Here is a 12,477-nt window from a genome sequence, read left to right on the forward strand (position 1 = left end):
TTTTTTTTTTTTTTTTTTTTTTTTTTTTTTTCTGTAGAGTGATATGCTTCTGCCTGCGTAGTTTCTAAAGAAATTCCTGCTACTGACTGGGTATGGAAAGCTATAATTTGTGAGCACATATTGCAACATACTATTAAGGGGAATATTTAACTTTTTATTATTGGGGGAAAACAACTATAAGAAAGAACCCTTATAAAAGAAAAAAGATATTTTATGACAGCTGTCTGTTTCAAAATGCAGTTAACAGTAAACAATTAAGCCACAGTAACAACTAAACCAGCATTCGGTGATACAAAAATAAACATGGTGTGGTAACAAAGGGAAACAATGCGGTAACAAAGGGAACCTGGTAAAGAATAACACATGGGTGTGTAAATACAAAATTAATCAGGAATGCAAGAGTGTACTGTCAGAAAGGTCTTGCTGCAGGACCTTATATTGTTGGTGGCTCATGTGCACTTATCTCCCACATGTGTTAGATACATATGCTCAGAGGAGAACCAATAAATAAGAGGCTTGAAGGACAATCTTTAATTCATTTTATCTGAACTATATGAAGAGCAGACTACATAAAGGAAGATAAAGAACCGATACCAAGAGCCTTCCAGTCTGCTTATTTTGAATCAGTCTCTGTATGTGCCTTTCTTTTTTACTATAGTGGGAACTATTGTATTAAGTTCAACAGTCTGACTCTTCAACAGTAGGATGAATTTTGCACATGTAAGTGTGTTCTGAATCATGGGTATAACTTTTAGTGGGCAAGGTCTATCTTTACAGATATTTTCAACATACCTCTAAAAGACCAGAAAATTATTTTCACATAAATAAATCTAATTTTATTTTTTATCTCTGGGTATATACTGTTTTAATGAAACTTAATTTCTAGTTCAGGGAGTAAATTCTGTTTAGGTGGATCCGAAGGTGACTACTTCTATGTAACCTGTTTTCTATAAGTTTTTTGAGCGGTCATTGCTAAACATCAATTTTAGTTTTCCCAAGTGTGTAAAAAGTAGCAAATCTGGACATAATGTACTTTTTTTTTTTCATGTGGATTCATGTCGGTGTGCATGATAGGGGTTAATACCTCTTTGTATGCATCTGTTTTGTGTATCATCTTCAGAAGGGCTGTTGAAACAAGATTTTAATTTTTCTCTAGTGAGTAACAGTTAATGAGGTTCACCTGCTGGAAGTCATTGAGGATTTTACAAGAGTATTTAAGAATGTTGCATTTGTGTGTTAAATGAAGGGCAGTGGGAAAATCTGACCTCTTTTGAATAGTACTTTCAACATACAATTAATCTCATTTTAAGGAATACTATAAAGACTGCTTACAACAACAAACTCATAAGGGACATCCATCTTAAAGAAAAATAATTGCAGGTGAAACTGAATCCAAGTCAGTGAATGGGATTCAACTGCCACAATGTAGGTGCTATAAGGTATATAAAGGGCCTCAGCATGGGATTGTACTGGATGAGAAAAATAGTTTCTGCTTGAAAAATATAAAATAGAAGAAAAACACGGATTATTTTTACTGCCTAGTCTTCTGTTACAAATATGAGCCTTCACTGTGGATAGAGTAGTTTAAAGCATTTTAGACTTTTTAGAAAAAATATATCCTTGTAAATAAAAAAGAAAAGCAGATATTGTGGTCATGGATTATAGTATTCTGCTTAAAGATGTATCTGTTTGGCCATGCACTAGAAAAATATATAGAAGAGAGAATAGAAAGGAAAAGTTGCTTTATATAAAATAACAGTTAATCTATGTAGAGGGTTCAGATAAGGCAGGGCGTAAAACTCCACTTTTCTGCCAAAACAACTCTTCATTTTTATCAAGAGGCTTCTAATTCAGTAATTAAGACAAATTAGTGAACAACTTTTTAGAGATTAATTATCATATTAGCTAATAACTTCTTAGCATTTAGAGTCTTAATAAAACAAAATATCTGCATATAATTGATGATCAATATAAACCCAAACTCTGGATACAATTAGTGCTGACTTTTGGGATTTAGATGAAAACAGGGTGAAAGCATGTACTATGGTAGTATCATTTTCACATCTAGATTGCATTTCAGTCATTAGGAAGATAAAAACCTTGCCTCTCATGGAAAAGATAATTGGATAATTACTAAGAAATACAGGTGACAGTCAAATCAATTGCAAATGAGAGGAATGTAAGGTTTTCAGTATGTCTGTGCTTCAGATCAAATGTTTTTACTTTCTCTTGTGTACAACGTTATCCCCCAGCCCCTCCAATAATAATACTGCAGGCTGTGAATTAAAAACTGCTCGTTTATTACAGGAGATGTGATATATAGCATACTGAAACAGACCCTCATTAAACATTTTTGCTTGTTTACTTCAAGATTCTACTGGAATCTGTTCTTTGTGACAGTCTGCCATAAATTGTTAGTTTCTGAAGCACTCAACTTTCATATACATTACCATGTATTTTATTGATATTTATCACATTAATTGAATTACTTTAGAAGTCTGAATCTCTGGGCAAAATTTGTGCAACTTTTGTGTCATATTTAGAAGAGAATTTAAATTTATTTTTCTTGTTATTTATGGAATTGATATAGTACAGTCTGTTCATTTCTTTGGAAAGCCACGTCTAAATTTCTTCTTCTAGTCTTGTTTGCATAAGTCATGCTGAGATTGTTATTCATCCTGGGACACATTACAAAGTGTAGTTTGTTTCACTGTTGCTATAACTTATGAAACAGGCAACTTCAAGGAATCTGAAACAATGTACTCTTAAAACTTTCAAATGAAATCTGCAGTTTAGCGGCAGAAACTCCTAATATCTCAGCTTTTGAAAATAAGCTTTTTTTTTAAAACTTTTTTTATCTGCACTAACACTAAATAACAGCACAGTACATCCCTTTTTTCTTTTTTCTTTTTTTTTTTTTTTGATTTGGTTTGGTTTGGTTAGTTGGTTTTTTCCTTCCATGGCTGAAGACTCAAAAAGGTAATCATTGAGAGAATACAAAAATACTAGTTTTGTGCAATCCAAGTAGCTGGTACCTTAGGGACAGAAATAGTGAAGATTTTCCTAAGTAACATTCAATAACCCACCTTGGTCTTCTGAAAATTGCTTCTAAGTATTTGAACCTTATGTTAATAGCAGCACATTTTAACCAGGGTAACAATACTTTTGGCAAAAGTGATTTTGATGAAAACGTTGCTAAGATGGAAAGATAATGACTTTCTAAGCCACTCTCTAATGTAAACATTTTTGGAAACTCAACATCTGAGTACTGAACTAAACATTATTAATTACACCTGCAAAAACTGTCTGTCACATTCAAAACTCTTCCATCAGTCTGATTTTGAAGGGCTTTTTTAAAATTCTTTTATGAGTATTATACCTTTTCCTGATATCTCACAGCATTTTTATAGCAGTGATTTCAAATTGTTTAATTTGTGATACAGTAAGGAAACACTTCGAAAAGGTGACTAAATGCTCCAAGCAGTATTGAAGGAAATCTGTATTTCAATAGCTTTAAGGGCGTAATGGAAACAATAAACTGTTCCAGTTAAGGCATTGTAACATGGAAGCATTAGGAAGTAGGAATGTGTTATTATGAAGTAAGGTAAACACGATGTAGCAAACTAAAATTTGAAAATATTTTCCTGAAATATAAAAGTAACTGGAAAACTTAGTTCTTCTTACTTTATAATACCATATGAAGGACAAGAAATCTTTATTTTGTATCTCATATATATAGTCCTTAGAAAACAAAATCCCTCTGCTTCTCGTCCTGCTAAACAAATTGATCTATCACAATTCTAAACACAATTTCATTAACCCAAAAATTACTATTAACAAGTATTACAAAAGCAAAAAGGAATTTTTCATACATACAGTTCATACCACTCATAGAATGACATTTGGTGCTCTGCATCTGTTACATAGATCTATGTGTGTGCATATATGTATGTATTAAGTCCAGATATATCCTTTTGTCTTTTTTTATTTTGCCATTTAGATAACAAGAGTTGTTTCAGGTTACTGAAGGATTCTGTCTTTGGAAATCTTAAGGAATTAAAACATGAAAATGCAGTTTTTGAACTTTCTTAAATCACTTAAATATCTACAAACTCCTGAACATTTAAATGTTAAGCACTAAAACCCCACAATATTCTAAAGCTGGTGATAACCATTTAAGCATTTCACTTCTGAAGAAAATTCTGCACAGAGGTCCAGATACTGAAATTTCACTTACTGTGAAAAGGCATTTTTTTTAGAAGGCATCCAGTTACATGTAAAACAATTTTGAAGATATTTATAATTTTTATGTACTTACCTTTTAAAACCTTTTTCACCACTTTTAGAAGGTGGAGAAACTTTTGTTCAAATGAAATCCACGCTCACTATTTCCTCATATTTTTCCTTATTTCTCTATATTTAAGAAAAAGCCCCCACAATATTTCTGTTTGGACAGTTAATTTAACATTAACAGTATAAACCTAACATTGACTTGTTATTTAGCCCTTTATTTACTGTACAATCAGAGAATATACAATTTTCTTTGTCTTAGTGGTTAATTCAAATCCTTTTAGGAAAAGCATGCCTTAAAGTTACCAGTTTCATGCAACTACACTACATTATCAATCAAAAGATAACTTAGATGCTGAATCAAATAGTTCTATGCATTTTATGGTGCAAAATTTGCAGGATTCTGTGATCATGCCTGCATGCACTGATTACATGAATGCCTTTAACAGAAATTATATCTCATTTCAAAACATGTTAGATTTTCCAATAATTGTGCCTCTACTGCAATGTTGAGATGTTTAAAAAAATATTTATTTTTAAGAAAAACTTCTTGTCCAAGGTTATGCAGGAAATCAGTGGCAATGAAAGCAAACCCCAGAAATTTCAGATCCTACTTCCCTCCTCAAAACTCCAAGTACACTCAGAATGAATAAAGGATACTGCTGAAGTGTTTTTCCACAGTGGCTTATCCACATAACACCAGCTTCAAAATCAAATAAAGCAGCATTTTCTTTGTCAAGTGATCCTTTTAAACCTGTTCCTATAGTGAGATTCAGAGAGCTTTCAATATAATTTTGAAAAGAATAATCAAAACAACGTATAGTCCAGATTCACACTATTGTATTCTAAATCTATATAATTCTATAAACTACATTACTTTATGGAAAAGGTTGCAAAGAAGAACATTTTTCAGCAATTTTTAGCACCTTGATTGAAAGTGATTCAGTTTCTTAAATCCTAGACAGAAATAAGTGGTTAAGATGTAATTTTATTCTGTATAGGAAGCACAAGCCTAAGCTGTCAACCTGTAAGGATGTCTTTGAATCTCCGTAGCTTTCAAATCCATAACAGAATCTGAAAGAGGATTATCAGTACAGTGCATAGCACGCTTGATTAGGGCTAAAATGCCTTCAGCCAGCAGTCTTAATCAGTCACTGTAGCACAGCACCTACCATGCCTCCTGATCCCAGTACCATACATGCCATGTCAGTGATATCAGGATTTTTGGATGAGCCTTTTCCCTGCCTTCTGGCTATACCTGTTTTTGGAGAAGTGTAGTCCATTCACACTTCTAAAAAGCCATCAGTTCTATCTCTGCAAAATGTCTACAGTGTCCATTGTCCTCTCAGTAATATGCTTTTGACTTACTCTCTCCTTCATGTAGTACCTCACTACATCATAATCATCATCTCTGATTACCAAATGGCCAATTTCAAAATTGGAACATGTCAGATATAAACATATCTTTTAATAATATAATACCTGATATAATTTCTTGAATTCTGTCTTAAGACACTTTTTGGAAAAGTTTCTTATAGCAGATACCAGTTACTCCTTTCTCACAAATGTTCCAGTTTATTAAGCAAAGACTGGCTGCGATTTCATGGTTTCTGAATGGGAAATAATAAATCGAAAAAAGAGATTTCTGTTTGTCACATCAGGATTAGGAAGAAGGAGTAAAATATTTACATTCTTACAGAACTTAATACAAATTTATTAGTAAAATTTAAATACATTTGTATGATTTCAAAGTAAAATAATGGGAAGAAATGTTATTGGGCAATGTTATTTTCTCCAGGCTCTCAGTCACATTTATAATGTTACTTACGATAGGGATTTATATTATTATATTTGAAAAGTTACTCTATCATTAAAAAAATAGTGTTTATGTCATGTGTGACCGATGGTACCTTTTAGAATGTATTAATAAAGGCCTCCATAACTGTCAGTAAATTTGTGCAGATTGGTGCATGATAATAATAACATGGCTATAATGTTAAAAAAATCATAGCCATTAATAGCTAGTATGTGTATGTGCAAGATCTCTATCAAGTTGGTTTGATATTAGAAAGGAAAGTAAATTTTATATCTAGGACAAGAGTGGAGGTTTAGGTTGAATATTAGGAGGAAACGTTTTACAGAGAGAATAATCAGACGTTGGAATGGGCTGCCCAGGGAGGTGGTGGATTCACTATCCCTGGAGGTTTTTAAGATTAAACTGGATGTGGCACTTAGTGCCATGGTCTAGTAACCATGGCATTATGAGATATAATACCCATTATATATTATATATATTATATAATTATGGGGATGATAATGCAAACACAAAGATGCTGATCTTCAAACTGAACCCTATTGTAGAATGGAAATGAAAAGTTAAATCATTAAGATGTTATCCTATTATTTGTCAAATTAGGTACATAAGAGCAGGAAAATTTTTTTCTTGGGGGGAAAAAGTTTTGCCAAGATGTGTATCAAGCTGGCCGTTTTTTTTTTCCCTCTGGATTTTGTGTTTGAGAAAATGATTTAAAAATTAGGGAACACCAGGATGACTTGTAAACTAAAAATGTCAACTCTACTAATTTTTTTGATGGAAAATGCAGACTTTTTTCATTTAAGCAATCTCAGGTTTTTTGGACTTGTAAATTGTTTCATTAACTAATTCAGATTTTCTTCTTCCTTGGAAAATATTAAGGGCATCTACATTATGTCCTTTTTGGTAAAATATTGCTATCTTTTTTTCTTAGCCCCAGTAGTTTTTGTTACTGCATCAGTATTACATACATGATTGAATTTTTCCTATTGGTTAAAAAACTTGGTCATATAAATGTTTTTTTCAATACTGACACCTGATAAAGAGTACTAGTGGATTTTGGGTGTTGTAAAAGGAGTTCTGTTATACCAAGAGTAATAAGAAATTTGAATTATCATGGATGTCACTGCAAAGATACAATATGTAAAGAATGTTTTTCAATTGCTCTTGCATATCTGGCTTGGATTGACATGTCTTAAACATTCTTCTTCTCTGTGATTCTTCAGGTGTTGATCACTACTAAAAACCTAGTGAGCTTTAACTAAGTGGTTATTATGACAGTAAAAACTTGAAGTGCTCAGCTATACAGCAGTCACCTACTGAACACAGCCAGTAAAACTTTTTGAGCTACAGACTGAGCTGTAGATACATGATGCCATATTCCCTAGTGTTACTATTATAAGACAGAGACAAACTGCCTTATCATTAACACTGTAAATGAAGAAGTCATATATGAGACTATTAAAGCAAGCTAAGATTCATATACACGTTTTTTTACTACTTTTAAGTTTTCTGTCTCTGTTTTGAGGTAGTGGTGGAATTTCAGACATTTCCTCTAGGATGTGCTGCTGATTGTATCTGAGAACTGATGTTTCTGCCAGTCATGGGTCTATAAGCTCTGGTAAAAATAAGACAAATGACAACACCTGCATTTCCCAAGCTGTTAGACAGAGATAGGCATTGGTTTGGCTGCTAGTCCACATATCCAATAGCAAGATTTGTGACTCTTCTGTCAGCTTATCTGAAGGCATGCAGTGCATTCCTCAATTTGATTATTAATAAGGCTATCCTGAGCATAAAGTACAGCAGCAGTAAAGAACAGCCTTCTTGGGAGGGAACAACATGACACAATATGCTATAACAACTTTGTGGTTTGTCTCCCAGTATTAAGCCAGTGGATTTATACGACATTGTCTTTAAAAATACTCAAAGTTTGGTTTTCTTTTTGCTATTACGTGCATACTCAGCAACAAATATAAGAACATAATGATAAGTCCAAGGCAGTTTAAAGTTACTAAATAAGTTTCTACTTACTTCTTATGCAGCAATGGAAAAAGCACCATTTAAAACTTCCCATTTCTGTCAATGCTTGAACTCATTTATGTGTCTTTGCTGAGCATCCTGGAAATACCTGACACAGACTTCCAAGCAAGCGTATAAAGTCTCTCCATCTAGAGAATGAAGATCTGTTTTTTTACTGTATTCTGATATTCAGAATGCAAATGTGTGTCTGTCTAAGCTTGTGCTCTGCTTAGTGTGATTTCAATTTAAACTGTTTAGATGTTCAGTTAAAAAATGATGGTGCCCCATAGGCAGCATTAGGTTGGCCAAAGCTAACAGCTGTATTCACAACTGAGGAGCTTGGCATTTTCATTTTGCATATTAGTAGGACGTGGCACACTTTTGAGAACCAGTTGATTTGAGTCTCTTAGAGTGAAGATGAACTCACAACTGCCATCATCCAAAATATTTAACTATTAATATTTAACTATTTCTTCCCTGCTCTTTGAGCAGAGAGATGCAGAAGTAGCATAAAACTAGAAGGAAAGGAACCTAGTGGAAGTTGGACAACCTAAAGTTTGAAAAACAGCTAGGAAACTTCAAATACATAGTCTAATTTATATTCCTCTATGGTTCTTATTTTTAATTCAATGTCTACCTAATGTAAAATATGAAAATATTCAGGAGCAGGAATCAGAAGTTATGTTTTCCTTCCTCCTAGCAAAATATTCTAATCATAGAACTACAGAAACAGGGTATTCTACCCCTGTTTTCCTTAGGAATGGAAATATAATCTGAAACAGACAGACCATATGCTGCAATATTTTCAGGAGGTACATTTATCACAGGGACAGAGAACTAGTGAGTGAAGGAAGAAACCACTGAATGGTGCATATGGGCAGTCATACATCATTGCCGCTTACAGGCTGACGAGGCTTTGTCGTCTTTATAAAATTGTTTTACTGTGTGATAGACTGTCACTAACATTAGGAATTACCTGGATATGAGAGATCAAAATAAAATTTCATTTTTATTTTTTCTTATGCTGAAGAGTAGTGGCTGCATATTTGACATAGAATTCCCTATCTCAAGAATTTAGGTATGAAAAATAGAGGAATAAAGAAGGGAGACTACTGAGCTTCAAACACGTTGAAATTACAGCAGAAATCTTCCAATTTAAAAACTTCAGGAGAATAAAGATACTGTAATGTTTATTTTTCCTTGTTAATTCATTGTAGTTTAAGATTTTTTTTTCACAACTGTTTGTGTAATACTGTTTTATTAAAACATGTTCGAATAGCTCCTTTTCAGATGTCTTAGGAAAGCCTATGAAATCTATCTTAATTTCCGTTATGTTTATGGAAATATCTTTCTATTGTCTCTGGATATCTATACTTATAATTTATTATTTAATTTTTAGATTTCTGCAGCAATTTTTAATTATTCTCCCCAAATCAAAATAGTATCCTCCTATATGCCACAGCTGGAATTGTGATGTTTAGATTCTGTAAGACTCAGCATTGCAAAATCTTGTCTGTCAGAATACCTCTCCCTGAACAGAACACTTCATTAACTTCAAAAGCAGTAGGTTGCCTTTCATGTTAATATTTCATCACTGTGCAAATAAACATGTGATCTTTCTCAATTTTGAAGTGCACTGAGCTTATATTTACCTGAGTATTATCCAAGTTTCTTTTGCTTTAGCTTCTGAAGTATTGTTCATATTGTTTACTGATTATATATACATTCTATGCTCAACTTTTTTGGACCATTTCCCTAGATATTTAATTTTTCTTAAGAGTCTCCCTTTCCCATCATTTCCTCATTCCCAGTTTTAAATGACTAATGTTTAAATAATTATTAGTCACATCTTTTCTCAGTGGTTAGGACTTGTGCTTTTAAATTAATACTGTATGAGCATCTGTCCCTAGGGGCTCTGACTGGGAATTCAAGGGCTCAATTGCAGGAAAAAATTTAACACCTCCATTCTGTTATGAGAAATGGGTTGTAAGAGGCAGGAGATTTATAAAATCGAAATGACTTTTCTATTTAATACTATCAGTAAATACTACCTACACAGTCTTTTTGCTTTAGAAAAGTTTATCTACTTGATTACTCACAAGACTATTCAGAAACTGACTGCAGTTTGTGAAGTTGTTTGACTCAGTTGATATATTCAGATTCTGGGAGCTTCTTGCTGAGAAGGTAGTGATGTTGAATATTATGTTTTTTTAAAGAAAATACAAAGCCAGGTAGGAACATTACTTAGGAAATGAATAAATTCAAGGCAGGAGAGAGTGAATGAATAACATTTCTCATGAAGGCACAATGTCTGGCTCGTAATTAATGACCTGAGTTGATGGCCATTGGCTGTCCATTAGTATTGACAGATGCTGTTAATATGAGGACTGAAGAGACCATCAGGATGCTAGTCATTTTTCCGAGGCATTCCATGTCACTACAGTAGGGACATATCTTCAAATTACTTTTATTGTCACAGTATCCTTGACCTTCACAGACCCAAGAATAAATTATATTACCCCAAATTATATAAATTTACATTTCATAGGCAATGATATGTCATTAATGAGAAAAGCTGAAGCACAGCACGAATGTATTTACTTCATTTAAGATTAGTGTTTGCTCAGAAAGGTTGGTTCTAGAAATGATCTATTATTTGGAGCATGTCCTACTCTGGTAGCATGTCTTGTTTGGAGATGCTGTCATCGCATGAGAGAGGTTTTGCAGGATGCAATTGCTTTGATTCCTGCATTTGCTGAAGTTAGCATCCACATGCAGCTCAAGGCTAAAGAGCAAAATTTGAACCTTTTGCTCAACATATTTATCAATTCAGTCAAACAGTCATGCTAAAATACCTATACCTCTTAATTTCTGGAGACAAGCTGAGGCATCCCAGTTTCATACACCTTTGTGTGTTGCATTTCCAGTGAACTGTCCTGTTCATTATAGATGTATCATAAGTCTAGAATAGCAGAAAAGAAAAATCCAGAAATCTTCCTTCTGCCTGCACATGCAAACAGGTAGTGGCAGATCTGGAAGGAGTAAATGTGTTCATTTCAAGCTTAACTATGTAAAATAATTAAATATTCTTCATCTCCCTTTTATTTTGCTTCTAAATAGTGTGGTTAGTGTACATTGCCACACTTTTTTCATTCGCAATAGTAAAATGAATATTGTATGGAAAAAACCCAAAACATTTCCTTAAGGTTAGTTCTAATTGTTTCTGGCTTAGTTATTGTTTGGCTAGAACCTCATCAAAATCATGAGTTACACTGTATGAGGTCTATTAAGTGAAACAATTCAGACTGATGAATCCAAAGGATGATTAAAGATGTTACTTTATGCTCTTTTTGCTTACTAGTGGTTTGTTTTGTTCTTTTGTCTTTGTTGCACTCCAGGAGGCATTTTTGAGTGTGTGGAATCTGGTCCAATGGGAGCAGAAGAATTAGCCTTCAGATTTGCTGTGAACACAATCAACAGAAACAGAACTCTCCTGCCAAACACCACATTAACATATGACACTCAAAAGATAAATCTCTATGACAGTTTTGAAGCATCCAAAAAAGGTAACCTTTTGCATATTTCATTTTTTTAATGAGGAACAAAGACTCAGTTTACCTACCTGAAAAAATGTTTATCCAATGAAGCCATATGCAATGAGACTGTGATATTATTGTGCTGACATTCAGGAACTGCTTTATTGAAGGCTGTAATGGTAACTGCTTGAAAATTCCGTCATCACTTTTGCTCCCATTGACCCTATCTAAAAGCTATTTCCTTAAATATTTAAAATCTGAAATAAATTTTGCTGAACAATGTATTAGGATGTTTCTGAGACCAGCTCCTTTGGAGTGAGAAAACAGTATCTCCAGACTTTATTGAGAAAAATGTCAAGTTCCTCCAAATTCTAGTGAACCTGGAATTCAGGTTTAGGCATTCAATGACTTTAAGTACATCTCCACAAATGCCGTTATATAGTTAATCATGTATGGACTTCAAAAAGAAAGAAGTAGTTGTAATTTTGTGCATCTTATGTCAGCATAGCATAAAAATAAGGCTAAATATCAAGTCTGTACTCTATTGCTATCAGGTGAATGTCTAGCCTGAGTTCAGGCATTTTCTCTCTAAGTATAAAAGATTTGTTTAATGAAGGGTTAGAAATTAAAAGTAATTTTGAACATTTTTGCTAAATTTTTCAAAGTTTCAAATCTTTGATTCTCAAAAAAATCCAAGTTTTCAGACTGTTTTACTTTCAAGTCAATGTCAACAGACAGAAGTTGTTCTGCCTCATTGCTGTATTCTAGGAAGTGCAAACACCAAAAAGTTCAATATGTATTTGCAAGAGACAATAC

The 12,477-nt window shown here is 33.3% G+C and overlaps 1 protein-coding gene across 5 annotated transcripts in view; it reads left to right on the top strand.

The window, feature by feature from the left end:
• Positions 1-12,477, top strand: part of GRIK2 (glutamate ionotropic receptor kainate type subunit 2) — a 365,941-nt gene that overhangs the window by 108,842 nt on the left and 244,622 nt on the right. For 4 of the 5 annotated variants that reach the window (XM_017818725.1, XM_017818724.1, XM_017818727.1 and 1 more), the window contains exon 3: positions 11,524-11,691. In XM_017818725.1, the coding sequence (XP_017674214.1) occupies positions 11,524-11,691 (168 nt within the window). Of the gene's footprint in view, positions 1-11,523; positions 11,692-12,477 lie in introns of those variants that run through there. The other variant, XM_017818728.1, reaches the window with a different exon arrangement.

Source organism: Lepidothrix coronata, unplaced genomic scaffold (genome assembly GCF_001604755.1).
Source record: "Lepidothrix coronata isolate B3197 unplaced genomic scaffold, Lepidothrix_coronata-1.0 Scaffold70, whole genome shotgun sequence".
NCBI lineage: Eukaryota > Metazoa > Chordata > Aves > Passeriformes > Pipridae > Lepidothrix > Lepidothrix coronata.